General features: G+C 48.4%; 1 protein-coding gene across 1 annotated transcript in view; it reads left to right on the forward strand.

The window, feature by feature from the left end:
* The first annotated feature begins 1,561 nt into the window (after positions 1-1,561).
* The window catches only part of PRKCE (protein kinase C epsilon), a 493,249-nt gene continuing 472,039 nt past the window's right edge, over positions 1,562-22,771 (forward strand). The window contains exons 1-2 of the mRNA XM_039222525.1: positions 1,562-2,027; positions 2,229-2,773. Coding sequence (XP_039078456.1) covers positions 2,426-2,773 — 348 coding nt within the window. The 5' untranslated portion in view covers positions 1,562-2,027; positions 2,229-2,425. The remainder of the gene's footprint in view (positions 2,028-2,228; positions 2,774-22,771) is intronic.

Raw genomic sequence — 22,771 nt, forward strand, 5'->3', positions numbered from 1 at the left:
GTGAGACCAGCGAGAGCCGCGATTTCGGGCCTCAGGAGATCGCCTTGGGGCTTTCTGATCATTTTCGCGTCCGCGTTGCTGCCCTTGGCATCCAGCTGTTTCAGGGGACTGCCTCCTTCCTCACCTTTAATCCTTTTTAAGCCTTTAAGCTACAGGCCATGATAACCTTTTTCTACTGAGAAAATGTAATCGAGAGGTGATTTTAAATTTTGGTCTACACGAACTTAACCCTCCAGATAGAACTCAGTGTATCGCGATGCCCCCAGGGTCCCTGACTTGGATCGGGCACAGCGGGGAGCGCCGAGGTTCTCGTTTTCCGTCTGCACGACCTCTGGCTCGCAGGTTGCGAAGATGACCTCTTCCCGGCCCAGTCCCCGGGCTGTGGCTGCCAGGGCCGCGCCCGGGGCCTCCGCACTCTCGCCCCGCCCTCCCAGGTTCGCGTCCCCCGGCGCGGGGCCGTCCCTCGCCGGGACGCCTACCCCGTCCCCGGCTCCCCGCGGAGGAAATTCTTCCCGAGCAGCCCGAGGCTCGCCTCACGTGACCAGCCGCCGCCGCGGCTTCCAGCGAGAGTTTAAAGGTTACGGAGGAAATTAGCGCGGACACTGTCACTCGCCCCCCGGAGGGCGCGCGCCGTTTCCCCGCAGCTCGACGGCTGCCGTCAGCGCGCTGATCACAGCCGTGTCTCCCCAAAAGGGCATAGACAAGGTCCAGAGTAAATACGAAGTCACTTTGTAAAACATAAACAAACAAAAAGAGCTGGGGTTCGGCCGAGCTTTCCGTTGTCCACTGTTTTCCTCGCAGTCCGAAAAGTCCAGGACAGATCCCGAAGGGGGAGAACGCCCCCGAAGCAAGGGGAGAGAGAAGGCTCGTTTGAAAGCTCACACCGAGCCTTGCACGCCCCTCCCTTTCTCCCCTCCCCCACCGCGCTGGAGCAGAGTCTCCGGACAGAATGACAGACAGACGGGCCAATGCTCCGCCGGCTGCTCTCGCCCGCCTCGGCCCGAGTGGGGTGGGCCTGGGGGAGGGTCCCGAGTCTCCTCCCGCTGTGCGACCCCCGCCACTCCCCCACCGCCGCCTCTACGAGGCCGGGTGGGCCGGGGAGCCCCGGGGAAACGCGCGGTCCGCTGATCTCCCGGCGGAGATCAGAGACGAGGTGTCCATAGGCCGAGGCGCTGGCACTGCCGCCCGCAACGCCGCCGCTCCCCGGGGTCCCGCGCGGGTCCCCTGCTCGGCTCCCCCGCCCGCCGCCGAGACCCGGCAGGCTCGCCCTCTCTGCGTCGTCCTTTCCTCGGCTCACTTTTCCCGTATTGCTCCCCCAACAGGCAAAACTTTCTATTTCCCCAAACACAGGAGCGCGCGCGCGCGCGCGTGCACACACACACACACACACACACACACACACACTCACACTCACACACTGACGTCTTTTGCGCATTTCCTGCATTAGAGGGAGGGAGACTCGCTCGCACACCGACGGAGGGAGAAGAGATCAAGGGAGAGAGCGGGCGGGCGGGCGGCGAGCGAGCGGCAGCCGAGAGCGGGGACGCGGGGAGCGCGGCCGGCGGGCGCCGGCGCCCGGGAGGTGGGGCCGCGCCGAGTCGCAGTCCCGGCCCGGCAGCCGCCGCGCTGCGCACCGCCGGGTGCCGGCCTGCGCCCCGAGCTCGAGCGGCGGCCACTCCGACTCCCGAGCCCGCGCGGATGTGAGATTCCGGGCGCCTGGCGCCTCCTGATCGCCGACTGCTGCGCCGCGCGGCTTCGCCCAAGAGGAGGCGGCCAGGCTGGCCGCGCGGCTTGTGGATTTTTAAAAATTTGGCTCCGAGGAGGACCATTTCCTCTCGACATGCATCCCTCCGGATAGACTGAACATCCCTCGATCCATCCCCCGCCCCGCGCGGTCAGAGGCAGGCGCTGGGTGTGCGAAGAGGATCCGGGTTGAAATCTGCGCCCCCGGTTCTTGTCCCCGCCCCGTCCCACCTCCCCCTCCCCCTCCGGGAGTCGAAATTTCCCGGGGATTATGTTTCGGAAAGGTAGGTAAGCGCCGGGCGCGGCGCCCGCGTCCCCGCAGCCCGGACCCGGAGAGCCAGCGAGGCGGCGACACAGCCCCCGCGCCTTGCAGGAAAGCCGGCAGCTCGTCTCCTCTTCTGGGGGTGCCGCTGGTGGTAGGGGGGGAGAGACTTGCTCCAAACGCGACGTCCCCCAGCTCTCCCCCCCTCCCTGTTTTCCGTTAGGAACCGGGCGAGGAAATACATGCACTCGCTGAGAATCGCCCGCGCTAGGGCGCAACGCTACAAGGTGTAGGGAGAGTGTGGGGCGCGGTGCGAGGGGACCCCGGAGTCCCCGTGGCTCAGAGCGCCGGGGCGTCGGTTCTTCATTCCTGCCCTCGGGGCGGACGGAGTGACCCCGGCCCCCACTCCCCGCCCCGACCATGGTAGTGTTCAATGGCCTTCTTAAGATCAAAATCTGCGAGGCCGTGAGCTTGAAGCCTACAGCTTGGTCGCTGCGCCATGCGGTGGGACCCCGGCCGCAGACTTTCCTTCTGGACCCCTACATCGCCCTCAACGTGGACGACTCGCGCATCGGCCAGACGGCCACCAAGCAGAAGACCAACAGCCCGGCCTGGCACGACGAGTTCGTCACCGATGTGTGCAACGGGCGCAAGATCGAGCTGGCCGTCTTCCACGATGCCCCCATCGGCTACGACGACTTCGTGGCCAACTGCACCATCCAGTTTGAGGAGCTGCTGCAGAACGGGAGCCGGCACTTCGAGGACTGGGTGAGTCGGGCGCCTCCGGGTCCGGGAGCCCGGCTGTGGGGTCCCGGGGAAGCACTCGCGGCCTCGGCGTTGGTCGTGGGGCGCCGAGCGAGACTTACTGCCATCTGGGGTGTGTGTGCATGTGTCTCCGTTGCCTTGGGGAAGCATACTCCATTTCGTAAGGTGGGGAGGAGTAGGCGCCGGGGCAGGGAAGAGGAGGCTGGGCAAGAGGGTCAGGCCCTCTGTCCCCTCCAGACAACGGGGGCTACAGGGCGCTCCCAAGCCGGGAGAGCCCCCGGCCGCTGGTGCTGAAGGTTGGCAGCGACGTCGGCGCCTTCCGCGGGCGGGTGGTGGGCTGGCTGTGTGTGATTGTGTGTGGGTGGGTTCCTCCGTCCCCGGAGAGGCACGTGGAGCCCTAGACTGAAGGCTTCTCGCACGTCCTGGCTTTGTCCCGTGTAGCCCGGTGAGGAGCTGCTTCATTTTTCCCTCCGGGAGGAAGCCGGCTTGTTTCTGTTCTGTTGCATGGTGGTTAGCTCATCTTCTGACATACAGGGAGAAAAATGTGTTCTCTAGGCTGCCTCCTCCGGGGTCCCAGCAGCACCAGTCTGGCTTGTTTTGCCCGGTGCATCGCCCATTCATCCAGAGTGAGCGTTGCATTTAAAAAATGATTCTGCTTGTGAGAAATTGGAGGTCAGTGTTTTGAATCCCACTTAAAGTTATATTAGTTCCCTGTTTTGATTTTCAAGGTACTGTGCAGCCGGATACGGTTTGTAAGTCAGACATCGAGTTGATTGATGACATTGTCAAAATATTAGGGACTGGGAAATAGGCCTCCCTTGTCCAGATACTATAAGCCAAATGCACTCAGCCTTTCGCCCCCACCCCCCAAAGAGGGACAACAAACCTTGCTTTCGCCCATTTTTGGAAGGAAGGTATTAAATTAGGAAGTGGATTTCGGTGTTTTCGGAGATACTACATGTTGCCCCTGAGAGCAGGTGTGGCTCTGGGTGCATAGGTTTTTAAGCTTCCTTCATCTACACAAAAAGAGACATCTGGATCCTTGTGGAGAAATAAAGAGGAATCCCTTTCTAATTATCGAAAGCAGGCCACTTCGTGATTTTCCTAGGGCCAGAGGTCGCCTATGGACCACCTTGGCATGTCACCTTCCGTAGTTTGCAAAAGGAGATGGAGTTACAGAGGAAAACAGGAAAAAAGCCTCTTCTCTTTATGCTCTCGCTGTGCTGTAGTCTGCCCGAAACCATGGTTACGAGGCTTACAGGGAAGCTCCAACAAACCAAGTACAACCTGGGAGACTTGCGGCTTACACTTTGGGAGGCAGGCAGACCTTTCTGGAGTCCCAGGGAACACACTGCCCCCCCATTCTGGGCCGTGTCAGCAGTGCCCCTTCTGTCTGCCTCCCACCACCAGGCTTCCCACTCGCTCCCCATTTCCTTTCCGCACGTGGGCTCTTTGACTCAGGAAAAGTAGTGCATGTCTGAGGGCGAGCTGCAGGCATAGCTAATGTCAGGACCAGACCTTCACACCAAGAACGTGTGGTTTCGAAGTTGTCGATTTAGAACAGGAAGGGGATGGGAAAAACATGAGTTTGGCGGGGAGACCGTCCGTGGGGCCTTTGCTGTCTGTGCAGGTGAGGGAGACGGAGAGTGAGATGGAGAGCAGGTGGGACGAACAGCGAGGCCGGGCCGGTCATTCTGGAACACATCTTCATTGGAGGGAGAGATGTCCAAGCGCCTCTGGTGATGCTTTGCCCGGGGCCCGCCCCAGCCCTGGCTTCGTCAAGGCACCGGCCCCACGTTGGAGTATTTGCCGTGAAGCATCCAGCGGCCTCTAGCCTTGCCTGGGTATTATTCTCTAAGGCTCTCAAATTCATGTTGGACTTGGCCCTAGACCAGATCAGCTAGTGCAGAAGCAGGTTTTAGGGACAAGGACGTTTAGTCTCAGAGAAGCCAGGTGGGTACCCAAGGTCACATGACCAGCACAGGAGGGATTGGAAGTAAGGCCCGTGACTCCTGTTGGCCACAGCTTGCCTGGTAGAGAACTTAGGCCCCCCAACGCCCCGGTTCTTCTAGTGTATTCTCCCTTCCGATCCTTGCGCTGGGTCCCTGATGTTTTCATGGTACAAATGTAGAATTAGGTACAGCAGGTATTGGACAAAAAAACAAAACAAAACACTACAACTTGAGTTACAAGAAAGCCAGAAGGAGGCATGAATTGGGCATGAGATGGTGGGTAGCCTTTAAAGAGGTGTTTACAATAGGAGATGGCATTCCATGGGCGCAGACACTGCTGGAAGATAGGCCGAGAACACCTGTGGTCAAGGTTGGGGGGCAGGGAGGCATGGCCCAAACTGAGGGTGCCTGTCAGCAAGGATCAGGCAGCATACAATTTCCCCCACTTAAGACTTTTATCTCAATACCACCTGTGCTATTATTTACTTAAAACCTTTAAACGTTGGTTCCCTCATTTCCCACTTCAGCCCCAGTATTCATGAAATCACAGGTTGGGATATTCGAGTTCCACTTTTTCTTCGTCCACATTAACATAAACACGCGGCTTCTGAGACAACAAGGAGGGAAGTTCACGTCGGTGCCTCTTAACATCGTTAGCCATACGAGGGCCCACGCTTTGGATACACCGGAGTAGGAGAAAGTTTAGAAAACAGGTGGATTCTAGAATGTTTAAAAGCCAGGCTGAGATAATTATTCTCCAGATAATGAGAGATGTATCAGTTGTGATGACAAAGGGCTTGTTTTAGAGAAAGCTCATTACAGAGAGATGGGAAGATCTTGCTTGTACTGAAAGCAGAATCCCATTAAACACTGTTGCTGTCGCTCGTTTTCCAGGAACGAGATATTGATGCCGCTCTGACTTGAGTGTGCGTAAGAATCGCTCGGGGAGGGTGTTAAAAATATAGGTCTGCCTATATCCGCCCCTTCAGAGCTTTTCATTCGGTAGTTTAGGGTAGGCGCTGGGAACCCTCATTGGTAACAAGTGGTCCAAGAGAATTTGACCAGACCAGGCTTTCAGAAACACTGGGGGAGAATAGAAATTGTGAGCCAGGGAGGGAAGGCTCCAGATAATTCGTGTATGGAGACTTTGTACCGAGAAATGTCCTCAAATGTTATAGTAGACCTTTGTGATTCCTCCAGCAAGATTGCTAAGCATAGTGGTGGAAACAGGAAGTATAGGGATTCCTTAGAAGCAGGGGCCCAGAGAACGCAGGATGGAGCTGCTTTGCACTGAGGGCAGATGGTGGGAGCATGGTGGATGGCAGGGAGGGTGGATGGAGCAAACACGTGACAGCTGGCTGCTCCTGCTCGCAGTCTGGAGATTGCTCTGTGGTCCCCTCCCTTAGGGTGTATACTGAGCTCAGCCCTCCCCTTTTCCACCACCCCTACCTCTGAAGACATCTTTGGATGCTGTCACTCCGTGTAGAAGAGGCATTCCTAATACAGCGATAATGACAAACTCTCTGAGAGGTGGTTCAGCCCTGCGCTTAAGGGCAGAGCTCTGGAGGGGGGCTCCGTGGGTTCGAATCCCGCCTCTACCACCAAGAGCTTTTGCAACCTTTAGTAAGCTTTTTAACCCGTGTACCTGTTTCTTCCTCTGTAAGAAGCGGATGATTTAAAAATATCTACTTCTAACAAAGTGCGATTGTTGAGGGGATGAAAGGAGTTAATACATGGAAAGCGCGTAGACCAGTGCCTGCCTCAGCCAGGGCTCAGTGAGCGTTTGGCGACTATGGCTAGTATTATGTACCCCCCAAGCCTAACAGGGGATTGGTCCTAGAGAGGGTTCTTTACAGAGTTGATTATTATCCGGGACCTAAAGAAGCTGGCTTTTCATCATCTCCGACATGTTTCTTTTCAGTTGGATAGCCTCGTTGGCAAGGAAACGGGACACTAGTCATTGGGTTCCATATTTCCCAAGTAGTTCATTGACAGGGATTCTCAAAGTTACTCTGCCCTGCTGACCCTGCGCGATAGGCCCACACTCTTCCTGAAGGGCTAAGGCTCAGGAACTGTTACTCTTGTGTTGACCCCAGAATCCCAGGGGGAGACTCTTACAACCGCAGAGGCCAAGGCCAACCCCTTGTTAGTTCAGATGTGGATGCCCTGAGCAGAGCCCGAGGACCTAGGACTGGCTTGGCAGCTGAGAGGCCCTGTTCAGTCTCACACAGAGGGTGCCTTGAGTAGCCCCTTGATAATACTTTGCCTGAAGGCGGATCTCTACCTTCAGAATTTTTGTAGGGAAATCTTAGACGATTCTTGAAAGCTATTATCATTTAGATAGAGCGAGGTGGGAAGGGCCTAGAAAGGGGTGTGGAAGGACTGGGCGTGGTCAAAGCCCCCTTGCACGCAACCTGCACCTTGAATTTGTCCACCAGCAGCTGAGGTACCTGGATCTCTCCATAGTCCGCTCCCCACTGACTCCTGTAACACTTACCATCTCATTAAATATTGCTCCTCGTGGTACATGATTGGTTATTTAACAGCTGCCCTAAGGGTTAGTTCTTGCCCCGGTGCTATCATGGAAAGCCACCTGGCATTGGGGCCCTGCAGTTAAAGGGCCTTGGGCCTCCTGGGCAGTCAGATTTTGTGTGTCCTGTTTCTCCTCTGTGTTGTCTTTGACCAGCAGCGGATTCAGTGAATATTTGAGCCCCTCAGTTCCCCAACTCTTCAGTGCGCCCCTCTCCCTCAGATCTGTGGGTTCTATCTACAGGTTGCATCTACCAGTCTTTTTAAAAAATATTTATTTATTTATTTTTGAGAGAGAGAGAGAGAGAGAGAGAGTATGTGTGTGTGTGTGTGTGTGTGTGCGCGCGCGCACGCCCCTGCACGAGCTGGGGAGGGGCAGAGAGAGAGAGAGACAGAGATAGAGACAGAGGAAGAGAGGGAGACATAGAATCCGAAGCAGGCTCCAGGCTCTGAACTGTCAGCACAGAGCCCGACTTGGGCTCCAACCCATGAAGCGTGAGATCATGACCTGAGCTGAAGTCGGATGCTTAACCGACTGAGCCACCCAGATACCCCAGGATGCATTTGTCAGTCTTGAGGCATGTGATATAGGCCCTTTATGCCTGTTTCTTCATCTGTGAAATGGCACTATAATCATTCTTATAAAGTTCGACAACCGCTTGGGCTTTTTACGAGAAATAAGAGAATCTATGTAAAGTTCTTAGCAAAGGGCCAGGCTACAGTACATTCTAACAATTTTATTAATAGTCAAAGCGTTATATGCATTTATTCAGAGTTTTGGAATCTTAAATCAGAACATATGGCTTAGTGATATTTCTCTCCTTGATTTGTGAATATATTTATATGAAAAGTCTCATACAGTCTAAAAATAAAGTTAATTTGGTTACACTTAACAATCGCCTTTTTGAAAATATTAGAATCACTTGAAATGAGATTGTTTTGAAAAGTCTAGGAATTGTGTGGCCACTGTAGTCAAAGGTTAATTATTTATTGAAGCATAGGACCAGTTGAAAATAAGGATTTTTGGTTTTACTGTATCAATTTTGTTTAGTTTCATGGATTTAAATACATTCTCAGTGCTGTTGACTCCAAATTCCTAATTCTAGCCCATGTAACTGTAGCTTCAGAAATCATATATGGGACTGGCTTCTGGTCATTGTCATTTGACTGTGCAAGGGCATCTATTATGTCAAAAACCGTGTATCTGATTCCCTTCTTCCCAATCGAAGCCTCTTACGGGCTCTTCTATCTCAAGAAATGGCAACTGCATCCTTTTAGATTTAGCCTGAATCTGTGAGAAGCCATTCTTGACGCCTAGCATTCTTATGCCCCCATGTCCAAGCGAACAGCAGTGTTTCTGGTCTGTGCCTTCAAAATAGATCCCAAATCTGGGCATCTTTGTATACCTCTGCTGACATCACTCTGGCCATAGACCTTATCAGCTCGTACCTGGATTATTTCTACAGCCTCCTAACTGGTTCCTCTTGCCCAAACTTCATTAGCTCATGTCACTCAGCTCACAGATCTCTTGGTAGAAACCCGCATCCTTAGAATCTACAAGGCCAACATGGTCAGGCTCCTGATGTAACCTCTCTGACCCTATATTGCCTGCTATATTTTTTCCTTCACTCTTTTCCCGGCTGTATCGACCTACTCGACACCCTTAAACATATTCACCATGTTCCTACCCCAGTCTTTGCACTGGCTATTCCATCTTTCCGGAATGTTCCTTTCCCAGATACCCTCATGGATCAAATATTACATTCTCAGTAAGGCCTTTTCTGGTAACCCTGTTTAAAGTGTCACCCTTCTCCTTGATGTTTTACATACTCCTTTCTTGCTTTAGTTTTTACGCTTTAGGTCTTATCTCTATCTTGTGTATTTTTCTTACTTATCTTTATTGTTTGTCTCTAACACCAGAACAGAGTTCTATAAATGCACTGGTGTTTGTCCACTGCTGTACTCTTGGTATCCCAGACGGTTCCTAGTCCCTTGTTGATTGAGTAAATGAACTTAATTAAACAAGTGTGTATTCCCCCAGCACCTCCTGTGGTCTAGCCCTTTGGTAGAGTCGGGGACTTGGTAAGACAAAAGTTGTGTATGGTATCAAGGAGTATGAAATCTAGCTGGGAAGACCAGTATGGTAAGCGGTTGAAGGAATTCCTGAAACAGTCTTTCTGTCTAGTTGAAAGAAGGGAGGAGAAGCAGAAGAAAACGATATTTCATAAAAACCTGCAGGGTCCTTGAAGCTGTTCTTATGGACGGAGGCCGTATTATTTCCACACAAGTAGAAAGGGGAGGGGCCCAGGGAGGGGGAGGGAGAGAATCTCAAGCAGGCAGGATGCTCAGTGCAGAGCACGGTGCGGGACTCCACCCTACGATCATGAGATCGTGGCCTGAGCCAAAATCAAGAGTCGGAGTCTCACCCGACTAAGCCACCCAGGCGCCCCTTTGAGGGTAGGAATTATAAACACTCTGGGTGCCAGGGCCTGTGCAAGGTGCTGTGGGAAGGGGAGAAGAGAAAGGCCCCCTTGCCCTCCCTTTGCAGAGTTTAAAGATCAAGTTTAAGTTCTCCTAAGGGCCTCTGATACAAAACCTTCTGTAACTGGCAACAACAAGAAATGAAATTTTAAAGTCCAGTGCCTGAACTCCGGTGCCGGAGCTCATGGAAGCATATGCAGAAAAAAGCTTCCAGAAGTTTCACTTAGACTAAAAGAACTCTAGAGCAGGCCTGCAGTATTTTACATAAATAAAAGCTACACTTGGCAAAACATTATATTTCTCTCCAAGTTCCTCCGGGTATATATGGGCTGGTTAAGTAATTACAATCTATTATAATGCTAATCAGCAGGGCTGCACCTGTTTCAAAGCCAGTTTTCTGTCAGAAACCCTGCGAAGTGGCCAAAAGTCTGTACTGTGCTGGGACTGCAGAGGGGACAGGAACGTCCTGTTGTCACCGCAGCTTACTGGTCACTAAACAGAATGGAGAGTCTTGGGGGGGAATATGATTGAGCCCCATGATATCACGCCTGGGAGGAAGGGGAGAAGCAGCACCTGTTAACAAATCCAGGCGCAGAAGTGAGAGCCTCCTCGGCCCCACCCCTCCCGGTCCCCTCTACTTCACCTTGAAGTCTCAGAGAGGTAGTTTTTTAAGCTGGTGAACAAGTCACCTTTATTTGCCAGCAAGGCATAAACTCATTGAGCTAATGACCCCAAGAGGTAGATCAGATTAAAGATATAATCTGGTTCAAGAAGGGTTTAGGAGAATAATGGTGGGCGAATCAGTAATTAATTATTGAGGGAAAACATAGACTTTCAGTGGCTCAGTTGGTTAAGCGTTCCATTTCAGCTCAGGTCATGATCTCATGGTTCGTGGGTTCGAGCCCCACGTCGGGCTCTGTACTGACAGCCAGCTCAGAGCCTGAAGCATGCTTCAGATTCTGTGTCTCCCTGTCTCTCTGACCCTTCCCTGTTCATGCTGTCTCTCTCTCAGAAATAACTAAAAAAACATTTAAAAAATTAAAAAAGAAGAAAACATAAACTTTGATTTTGCTTATGTCCTTCTTGAGTAGATATTTTTTTTTCCAGACTGTAGTATCTCTTGATGCCAGTAGTCTTACCCTAGCCAGATATAAGTGTCTTGTGAGCAGAAGTATCTTCTTTCCACTGGTCACCAAGCAGAGTATGAGCCACTCGGGAAGTACATGGGGCCAATCACTCATCTGTGCTGGTTGAATAAAAGGCTGCCTTTGGGTCTGGCTTTGTAGAAGCTCACAGAGGCAACCTACTTTGATCAGACTAACTTAGATTCTGCTCTTCTTAGAATGTCACCATCCAGTATAGTGCTGGAAAGAAAAATGGCGGAGCCCACAGAAAATTCTAACCAGTGGATAAAGTGGTATGTTCATTCATTGCTCCAGCCATCCTTTCATCCATTTAGCAAATGTTTACTTATATATTTGCTATATATTTACCTTATATGCCAGGTGCCATGCCAGGAGCTATTCTCAAGGAGTTTATAGTCTGGTAGGAGACACAATATTAATCTCTGAGTAACATAAGTATTCTGGTGAAGAAAATCGTAATTAAGAAGGAGAGCTCATCACAGGGTTTTCTGAGCCTGGGGACACCTAGACTTCTCTTCCTCAGGGTTGGATTCGCTAATACTTCCCCCGCCTCCCTGGGAAATGTATTGACTAGGGAGTCAGGTGATTTCTATTTATCAGTGGGGTTTGACCTTAGATTCCACACCTGTGAAGGCAGGCATTCGCAGAGATCTAGATGCCCTGAGGTAAGGCCTTTGTTAACAATGATCCTGACTTGGCTGTCTGCATTTTGAGCCTTGACTTTGCTCAGCCTAGCACTCGATGATGTTTTATCTTTATTGTTCTCTACGAAGCTGAGTCTTGTATCTCTGAAAAACTGCCAGCTTCTGCTTTTTTTCCCTTCTTATCTTTATTACTGTGATCAAAATCACAAAGCCATTTTTGATAGCTTGCTTCTTTATGTACTGTTCAAGGCCCACAAAAATATATTTATTTTTTAACTGGAGCCCTCTGTCTATATCACTGAGCCACTCCAAAGATATTCCAAAAACAAACAAGCAAGCAGAATTTTTGGAATCCATCTCCCTACTTTTCGTATGGATGATTAAACGATTTGCGGCAGCTGAGAGAATCATCAGTCAGCAACCAAGGATGGGATGTGTGATCGACTAGTGTTTGCCGGAGTATCTTTCAAAGAGTAGGAGCCTTGTAATATTTTCAGGTTGCTGTGATCAAAGAGGTTGGGAAATGTTGCAGAGTCCAAGGCGCGTTAGTATATTTAAAACTCCAAGATGGCCTGTAGAAGAGGGACTTGTATCTCTCTGTGTATCGCCACGTGTTTCCCAAACGTACTCATCATGGAATGCTCTTATTATTATTAGCATCATAGAGCTAGTGTTTTGTGGACATCCTTTGCAAAACATTATAATTAGATAAAAGAAGGAATGGACCTTCCTCAACTGGGCCCTTTGGGAGTTCGAGATTAACACCATTTGATGAAACGCTGAAGTTGAAGGTCTGTGCGACATCACAGGAGAGGGAGATGAATGTGGGTGCTACTACTTCGCAAAGGCTTCTTTGTAAGATTGTGAGCCAGGCCTTGTCGAAAATGGAATCTGGATAGGGAAGGGAGTCCCTCTAAATGGAAGAAGAGCATAAAAAATGTTGGGCAAGCAGTTTTTCGCATTTTGGGTGATGAAGGCAGTCAGGAAACCAGTGAGATTAAAGTAGGAATGCAATCCAAAAATAATTGCTTTGTTAACAAAGCACACACAAAAAAACAAAATAATAAGCTATCGAAAGAAAGGGAACAGTGGATAGAATGGATATTCATGCATTCATCTATCCAGCTAGCCAGCCAGCCATTCAACAAATAAATAATAAACACTTTTTATGTTCTAGGAATTTTGCTTAGAACAAGGTGTTGGACAGGATTGTTGGGTTGATATATTGAACTATTGATTATCAAGGGAATCTATCCTAAGGATTAACCCCAATTTCCCATGCTGTATTTCCAGCTACTTTCCTACTCAAAGCGTAGGCTTTGGAGTTCTAGTCCTGGGCTGAATTCTAGTTTTCTCAGTATGACTGCCTATTATAGGGAAAATTATTTAACCTATCTACCAGTCCCCTCATCTGTAAAATGGGAATCATAGCTACCTTGTAGAGTTACTCTAATGACAGATGAAGCATGAAAAAGTGCCCAGCTTCAAGCAAGTTCTCAATACATGGAAATTAATTATTGGTAATTGTCTGCATTTAATATTTTATATTCGATACAGGTAAAATTGTGCTTTTGTCTGAAGGTTTCATTCAGTAATAACCAAATAAAGAGTTTCATGCCATTTCCTACTTTCCTCCCTCTCTGAAATGAGCTGGCAACAAGAACTCAGTGTTTGCTGGATTCCAGGTGTGCAGAAGTAGACACTCACACTTGACCTTTCTTAGGCAGCTCCTGGGATGAGAGGCTCAGGGAACATGGATTACCTGCCCTGGGGCTGGCTTTGGTCTCGATGGACCTACCTAATGCATCTCTCCCTCTGGAATTAAAAAAAAATTTTTTTTTAAATGTGTATTTATTTTTGAGAGAGAGAGACATACTGTGAGGTGCGCTAGGGGGAGGGGCAGAGAGAGAGGGAGACCCAGAATCCAAAGCAGGCTCCGGGCTTGAACTCACGAACCGTGAGATCACGACTTGAGCCGAAGTTAGACACTTGAGCCGAAGTCAGACGCTGAACCAACAGAGCCACCCAGGCAGCCCTGGAATTTTTAAAAAGTAGATTCAGTGTTGCATTTTACCCTGAACATCACCTGCATTAACTCGTGGGCCTAATGGGGTGACTGAGGGTTTGAGGACTTCTCACAGTCTGTTTGGCCGTGGCCCAGGTATACATCCCATTTCTCTGGGCCAAACCACCTGACTGCATTCTCCTACCACGTGTCTCTTCAGTAAGCCCAGCCTCTAATGGAGTGCATGCAGGTTGCCGTGTTCTGGCCTGAATGTCAGTAGTGCACCGAGGTACTCCCCTGAGAGAGCAGGACTTTGCTTTTGACCACGACATCGGAATTGCTAAGGTAAACATGAATTGAAGGATAGCCAGCCTTTTGAAAAGATTATGGGAGACTTGTAAGGAATAATAAATCCCTTTGTTAATTTTCTGTTAGGACCCCTGGTTTTTTAAGCTCCGATTTCATTTTAGGTAATTGACATTGAAGTAACAGGACTAAAAGTAGCAGAGAGCTCATTTGACCATGAAGGATCAGTCCTGGCAAACTGCCTTTCTGTCTCCCCTTCAACCACATGAGTCCTTTTCTTCCTTTAAAACCTTCTTTACGGGGCACCTGGGTGGTTCAGTCGGTTGAGCGTCCAACTTCGGCTCAGGTCAGGATCTTGTGGTTCATGGATTCAAGCCCACATCGGGCTCTGCTGACAGCTCAGAGCCTGGAGCCTGCTTCGGATTCTGTGTCTCCCTCTCTCTCTCTCTCTCTGCCTCTCCCCTACCCCCTGTCTCTCAACAATAAATAAACAATAAAAAGTTAAAACAAACAAACAAACCTTTGGAATTCACCCAGAAGCAGGGGGTCTGGGTCTTCTGTTGCGTAGCTTTGTGACTTTGTGAAAATTCACTTGACCTCCTCAAACTTTTGTTTCCCTGTTTATGAAAAGAGTTAGTAATAGGCACCTTTCTTGGGTTGTAGGGCTGCGGGCAGGATTGAATGAGGGACAGGTAGGTGATGGTTCTTGGGCCTGTCAGCATTAACTCGGAGTCCTGTCGATGAGGAATGGTGTGCTTTTGTAGATCTTCCTGTATTGAACTTGATGTAAAAAGTTTGTTTTTGGCACCCAAGTGCCTTTATCTGTATTTCTGTCGGGTGCCCAGAGCCCAGAGTTGCGAGGTGAGATACAGGATGCCCAGTTCGATTTGAACTTCACATAAACAACCAATACTTTTCTGCTCTAAGTATATCCTAAATATTGCATGGGATATACTTACACTACCAGGGTATCCATTGTCCAGAATTCAGGTGTCCAGAATTCCAGACATCTTGTCTTTTTATTTGCTAAAGATGGACCCATGTCCCCCAACCCCAGTAACAAAACATGCCCAGGAGAAGGATACACTCTTCATCTCTTTGTCCCACTGAAGGCAGAGGAGGGAAGTTTGCAGTTACTTTAAAATGGAAGGCTTAGCCCCTTGTTAAAAGAATTCCAGCATTTGCCAGAAGTAGGGAACATGTTTTTCTGATGAATGACCCCTTTCAAGAACCCCTAGAATCATGGAGGCAGCCTTCTGCCCGAAAGCATGGAGTTCAGTCCACACCGCTGGCCTGTTAACATGCCTCAGGCCCCCACTGCTTCACATTTTCCCGATACTGAGTATGAGAGCTCTGTTCACAGAAAGCGCAAGTCATGACCACCTTGCTGTTTTAAAACTATTTTTTTTTTTGTTTTGTTTTCATTTTAGAAAAGAAGAGCTCACTTAAGTTTTAGGTGCCTGAGTAGTAATTCATGATGATAGCTTTAGGGTTCGTTTGCCTCTTTATTAGCCTTGTTCTCTGGAATCCAGGGGATTTACGTAAGAGTTGTGCAGCGGCACTCAATACCCTTTCGGGGTGCTCACAACCAACTGTCCCCCCCACCCCCACTCCCAGTCTCTCCCCATAGCTCCAGCAGACATTCAGGAGCCTGTGTGGCTGTGTCCTTCCCCTTCCCCGTTTTCTTCTAAGTGGATCCCGCATCCTTCATGCTGGAACCCTCCCACATGGGGGCTTATTTCGGATTCTGTGTTTCCCTCTCTCTCCGCCTCTTCCCCACTTGTGTTCTGTCTCTTTCTCTCTCTCTCAGAAAGAAATAAATATAAATTTTTTTAAAAAATTACACACACACACACACCTGTATGTTATTTTTAAAAAGGAGAAGGCAAGGGAGGGTGCTGACATAATAGGGGGGATTTTTATCTTTTACCTTCATTTCAACATTATTTAAAAAAAATCAGTAAGCCAGCTTTTTAAAAATGTTTATTTATTTATTTTAATAAATAAGTCAGGTGCTTAACCAACTGAGCCACTCAGGTACCCCTGAACTTTGCTTTTATAGAGTTTTGGGTTTACAAAAAATTGAGCAGAAAGTACAGATTGCTCCTGTACCCCCTCACTGGCACACAGAGTTTCCCCCAGGTGATCCTTGAACAATGAGAGGGTCAGGGGCAGTGACCCTGTGCGGTTGAAAATCCGAGTATAACTCGACTCCCCCAGAACTTAACTGCTAATAGCCTGTTGTTGACCAAAAGCTTTACCAGTAACATAAACAATAGATTAACACATATTTTGTATGTTATATATATAGATATATTGTATTCTTACAAAGAAAGCTAGAGAAAAGAAAATGTTATTAAGAAAATCATAGGGAAGAGAAAATACACTTATAGTAGTGTACTGTATTTATTGAAAAAAATCTGCCTATAAGTTGACCTGCACAGTTCAAACGCAGGTTCTTGAAGGGACAACTGTGTGTGTATGTATATGACTTTTAAGGAAAGGTGAAGAAGATATAGCACGGTGACTGCATATTGAAGCAGGTGACACCACGGCCAAATGCAAAGGCTTTGCATTAGAAGGGCAAGTTCCAATCTTGGTTGTGCCACCGAACCAGCTGGGCACTTTTTTTTTTTTCTAATTTAATTTTGCGAGAGACAGAGTGTGCACGGGGTGGGGGTGGGGTGGGGAGAGCGAGAGGGAGACCCAGAATCTGAAGCTGACTCCAGACTCTGAGCTGTCAGCCCAGCCCGACGCAGGACTTGAACCCACAAGCTGTGAGATCATGACCTGAGTCAGAGTCAGTTGCTTAACCAACTGAACCACCCAGGCGCCCCCGTGCATCCTTTTGACAAGTTGTATAACCTATCTGTGCCTTCATTTCAGCATCCGTAAAACAAGATCGGGAATACCTCTCTAATTGTGTTATTTGGAATAAACAATATAATGTGTAGCAAATGCTGAGAAAAGCACCTATCACACGATAAGCACACACAGAATGTTAGCTGTTGTTGTTATTATTATTATTTAAGTAGGTCTTATGCTCAGCGTGGAGCCCATCGCGAGGCTTGAACTCATGGCCCTGAGATCAAGACCTGAGCTAAGATCAAAGGTGAATGCCTCATTGACTAAGCCACGCAGGCACCCTATTATTATTGTTGTTGTTTTTATTATTATTATATTGTAAAAAAGAAATTGTAGATTATATGGTCTGGGATTTATGTTGTGAGAGCCTGCCTGGTTCGAGTCTATGTGTTGCGGGGTCGCTAGGGGTTACAGATTGCTTTCCATCTGAGAGGCATGACTCGGAGAGAGGGTTGTTCTAATTAGAATGAGTTACGTAGGAAATCCCTCTGGTTTGCTAAGTTTGTACTTGCTGCCTGCTTTCAAGCATTTGTGGGTCAGTATACATTCACAAAGGGCTGCATTCATAGTGTGCCTGTTTACTCTTTATCAACTCAGCTCCCCACGAATGAGCTGTGTGACCTTGGGGAAGAAATTTAACTTCTCTGAACTTCAGTTCCCGCACCCATAAAATGCGACTAGTCAGATTGGCTCTGCCTGCCTCGTTGGGGTGGAGACTCCTTTTATATACTACAGCAAAAATGAAACACGTGACAGACACGTAAGTCGTAGTGATGAACCGCTTTCAGATTCGGGGAGGGGGGATGGCGTTTTCATCCAGAGTTGGCCGGGGAGAGAATCGAGGCCGGTGGTGTCTCCTGGGAGGGACTAGAATAGAGCTCCAATCTGATCTCCCCAAGTACCTGGTAACACCGAACTGCGTTTGGGTTGCTCAGCCAGCGTGCCTAGCTAGCCCTTGTCACATGGTCGGGGCTCAAGATTTAAAATTGACCTGAGGGCTTTGTTTCTAGGAAACTGGAGTCTTAGGAACCCACCCTCATGTGCAAGAGAACACGTCTCTCTCTCTTTGCTTCCTTACTCCTTCTTGGCCCTTTAAAAGTTTTTTCTTTATCACGGCTTATCATATGACTGTGAACAGACAGCCGTGAAGCCAACTATTTTAAGGGGGAAAGGGAGGAAGACAGATAAGACAGTGATTCAGAAACAAGCAGGAAAGTGGAGTCATGTGGCTGTCCCTTTGTGGGTGGGATGCACGGCACTTTCGTAGACTGAGAAAGCCTCCCGAGTGCCTGGAGAGTAACTGAGGCCCATCAGGCATGTGTCTGAAAGCCCTTTGCAGGGCTCAGAGAAGATTCAGAGCCCGGACGGAGCACCCTTCACTGGGTTCACATGTGGATGCTTTCTTTCCATCAGGGATGTGCGGCTTTGCGCTCTCGCGTTTTCGAGGTTCGAGCCCTGCTCTGCGCCTGAGGCTGTGCTCGGAGGAGCAGGGGCTCTGGGAAAAGGTCTCCTGCCCACACTCAGGAATATAAAAAGGTGAAATGCCGGCTTGAAAAGACTGATCGCAGCAGTTTTAGAAAAGAAAGTAGATCCGGTCCTAACCTATCGGTGGAATTGTAGTGACACCCATGCACAGCAAGGCTGCCTGCCGTGTGCCTTCTCTAATGGGATTTGGATTTTAGGCACGTGAGCATCATTTGACACTTTCCAAATTTAAATCAGTAAAGAACGTTTAGAATTTTCATCTGCTTCTTGTGGAGGATCCGTTTTTTCATCTTGCGGGGGAGACAAGAGAAATCAGGGCACATCTTGAGTAGTTTTTCAAACTGTAGGTCAGGACCCATACTTGAGGTCATAAAATCCATGAAGTGGGTCTCAAACAGCAATTTTAATTATGGAAGTTAGTGTAGAACGATAGCGAAATTATCAGAAGGCATTGCATACAGTAAAGGTAAATGTTGCTTTATAAAACTTGTGTTTCAGTTTTACTTATATGAGTATAATTTATATGATCCTAATACTTACTGTGGGTCCCAATAAAAATAGTTTGGGGGAGGGTTCGCCTGGGTGGCTCACTCGCTTAAGCGTTTGACTTCGGCTCAAGTCATGATCTCTCGGTGGTTCGTGAGTTCGAGCCCTGCATTGGGCTCTGTGCTGACAGCTAGCTCAGAGCCTGGAGCCTGAATCGGATTCTGTGTCTCCCTCTCTCTCTGCCCCTCCCCTGCTCGCACTCCGTCTCTGTCTGCCTCCCTCTCTCTCTCAAAAATAAATAAATAAACTTACAAAAAATAAAAAAGTTTTTTGAGAAATAGTGGCCTAGAACACCAATTTTCATTTAACAGAAATTTACTAGTACTAGTAAGATGCGGAAGACAAAGAAGACAGGGGTCTCTGCACTCGGTAAACCTCCAGTGTGCTCACCCAGACAATTCCATCAAGGCGGATGTGTTGCAATCGTCCAGGGGACGCGCCACAAAGGTTTTGTGCAGGGGGTGGCTTTGAAGCATGGGTAGGCTAGACTGGCTCTGAAAAACCTGCCCAGCTACCCCTCCGCGAACAAGTCTGTCACAACACAGGATGCAGAAGTGACCTGCTGCTGAAACACTTTATGCTCTCCAGGAGCCCCCCCATCTCCTGAAATCCCTGCAGATGGCATTCAGAATCACATAGTGGCGCCTCGGGTGTTCTTAGGTTGAACCAGCAAAGTTCAAGGTTGGAGAGCTCAGCTCGTGCCCCTCGATGCATGGTGAGTCCCTCCTGCACTGGTGACCCTTCGGCTGCACAGGGAGGTCTTGCACTTTTTCATCACGAATGTGCGGTCTTTGGAAAATAGTGTGTTTTGAATTTACGCCTCGCGTGAATATATTTATTCCAAAATCTATACTTTTTCTCTTAGTTCTCCTGTCATACTTGTATGGTAGTAAATACATGTTCTCCCTCTTAATTTGACACCTCAGGACTGCGAGACCCAGGGAAGTTAAATGATGGATTTGACAGCTGGAGGCCGATGAATGAGCACTTGGGCTTCTTGGTTTTTAGGAAGAGCTATTTACCCCACATGCATGGATATATAGTTCCCCAAACACACTGGGTCCAAGAGGCCCCGGGCATGGTCCAGAAGGTATTGATATCAATACCATTATACATTCAAGAGCATTATGGATCCTATAGTTTTATTTTTATTTTTTTTTACAGAGAGAGAAAGAGAGAGAGCATGAGGGGGAGAGGGGCCGAGGGAGAGAGGACCTTAAGCAGGCTCCACACTCAGCACAGAGCCCGACTGGGGGCTTGATCCCATGGTGCTGGAATCACGATCTGAGCCGAAATCAGGAGTCAGACACTCAACCACACTGAGCCACCTAGGCGCCCCTACCTTTATGTATTTATACATGTAAGCTCTATTCAAAAGACGTTCAGATGAGTCAGAATTCTTTCTTACCTTCCTCTTTCCTTCCCCTTTCTTTCCTTTCTCACTCTTTTTCTCTTTGGGATCATCAAGTCATCCCTAAGTGGTGAGAGCAGTCCATGGAATATTTTGCCTCTGATTGAAAGGATGTGAACACCGATATCTAGTAACAGATATTCATTAAATCGCCATTTACAGAGGGACAACTGTAAGAGCTCAGAACTTCAGTGACTTGATCAAAATAAAAAATGCAGTGGATACAGAAGATAGGAGCAAGCAGGTTTCCTGATTCCTAGCAAGGTGCTTGTGTGGCTAGCTTTATATCACACTGGACCCAGCCATTATCCACCTGCTACACGGCCTTCATCCACCTCTATCTGCCCATCCAGTCTATTGGTCACAAGTTAGAGTCAATACCCTTGTGTCCGGAACTTTTAATAAGGAGGCTGATGGATGTATTTTTGCTTTCAGTTTGTTCTCCAGCTGTTGACTCAAGTTGGAACACTTTATCAGTCAACCCTTTGGGCTGACAAAAGAGCAAGCTTGGCTCCTTGGTTGAGATAACCCTTTGCCTGTCTCTTAGAGGTTAGTCTTTATCTGTCAGAAGGATAGTAAGAACTGTGATGAGGGGTGATTTTTTTTTTAAGATTCTCCTTTTTGTTCCTCCCACTTTCGGAATTCTCTACAGTGTTAGGGTGCATTTACTTTGTAATTCAGCCTACTGCAATGGCAAGATCTTTCCTCTTAAGCTGGAGCAGGGTTTTCTAAAATGTGATCTGCAGAACAAAAGAAGCAAATCAATAAATGCCATAATCAAGTAGATTTGTGACATGATAGATTAAATAAAGCTAAACTTTTTATGCAGACCTTCTCAGAGCCTTTAATATGCTAATTTCCATTAATCTCCAGGATAACAGTTGAGTGAGTAGTGTTATTCAGCTCATTTGGTCATGCAACACCGTTTTGGGGAGAAAAGCTGAGGTTGGATAAATGTTTTTATACGAAAATAGGGGAGCAAATGGGGTCCTCATTAGCCAGATTGTCCAAATGACATTGTCGTTTTTGTTCTGTCTTAGCCAATGGCATTTATAAAGCAGCAGCAAAGTTACTGTTATGCTTTCTTAGAGTGTTCATATAGAATTCCATGGACCGAGGACAGAAGCCCATGGTTCCTCCTCTTTCCTGATTCAGATCAGGCTGAGTATCATCCAAGTGCAAGTTAACTCTTGTTCCTTCTCCCCAGAAATCATCTGTTACTTGGTCACTGCCACCTGCCAACTCAATTGCGAGGGCATATTTTAACACTCCATTCCCTCGCGTTTACTAGAAAAGATGGCAAAAAGCTACTTGCAAAGATCTGAGTGTGATCGGATCTTTGGGGCTGACTTGCAGCAAATAAGGTGAAGAGGAGGACCTCAGGATTTCATGCCCTTGAGCCCCCCTCTTAGCCCGGAGCAAAGTCAGTGCTCCTGGATTCCTCTTGCTGATAAACTCATTTACACTGAGGTGTAGACACATAATGATGAGTTATACGGGCTGGCTGGCGTTTGAGAAGAGTGCCCTAGAGGATGACATCTGGGTGACAGTTCTACCTCGGGAATTTTCAGATGGCAGTGACAGGCGAAGATAAACTTTCTGGTCAAGAGGAAATCATTCAAAACCAAGCTCTCACTTTCTCCCAGGCTGTTACTGAGTCCGTGCTCTATGCCAAGGGCCAGGCTCGGCATGTAAGCCTTCAACAGTGGGTCGGGCCCCAACTCACCTGTGCCGAAATGGACATATTTCGAGCACAGCTCCCCTTCAAAACACTTGTCTTTCCCTTCTGTGAGGGATTAGTGCTTTTCCGCTTGAAAGGAAAAACGGGCCATAAATTACTAAGGAATTCTGGGGGACTGTCCAAAGCACAGATTGGAAGCCAAGGAAAAATAAAACTCCAGCTTCTTTATGGAAAGTCGAATGGAAAAGAGAGATTGCTTCCTGAAAAGAGGGAGCCACTGCCTAAAGGGGTGAGGATGGGGTGGGGGGAGACTTCACTGAGTCTACAGAAACTCCTCTTCTCGTATCCTGGCACGTTTAGGAGTATTCTGGGCCTCGTCATGATGACCCAGAAGACTCACTTGGCTTCACTTGAGCAGGTGGTTGGCCGGTCTGGGCTGGCAAAAGGGATTACTTTTGGTAGCAAGATTCTGGTGTTTGGATTATTCCTGTTATAGATCCAGTACCTTAATTGACATCTGCCCCGACAAGGCAAAGCATTCCCCCGGCCAGGCATGTGCCTTCCAACTGGATGCTGGCTAAAGAGGGAAAAGAAGGGATGAAGTGGGAGTTTCTGAGGCCGGCCGACCAAGGGAGAAAGCAGACGGTTTCTGGAGACTGGACTTCATCATACATTCCAAACAAACGGAACAGCCTGGAAGGTTGTATATTGCAAAACAAAATAGGACCGGCATGAGAAAGCGCTCTGTAGACACGTACAGCTGTCTCTTTTCCAGAAAGTGTCCTCAGATGGAGAAGACCCAGAGCGCCCCCTCATCGTCTTAACCCAGGCTTTCAACTCTTCTCCGCCCTCCTTTTTCTACAGCAAGGAGCTGTTTTTAAGTCTTTGCTTTCATGCTTTTATCCCGTCTTTTACTCTGACCGCTTTGGGGGAAATAAATCCAGTCATTAC

Source organism: Hyaena hyaena, unplaced genomic scaffold, assembly GCF_003009895.1.
Source record: "Hyaena hyaena isolate Hyena2069 unplaced genomic scaffold, ASM300989v1 scaffold_1147, whole genome shotgun sequence".
In the NCBI taxonomy this organism is placed as follows: Eukaryota; Metazoa; Chordata; class Mammalia; order Carnivora; family Hyaenidae; genus Hyaena; species Hyaena hyaena.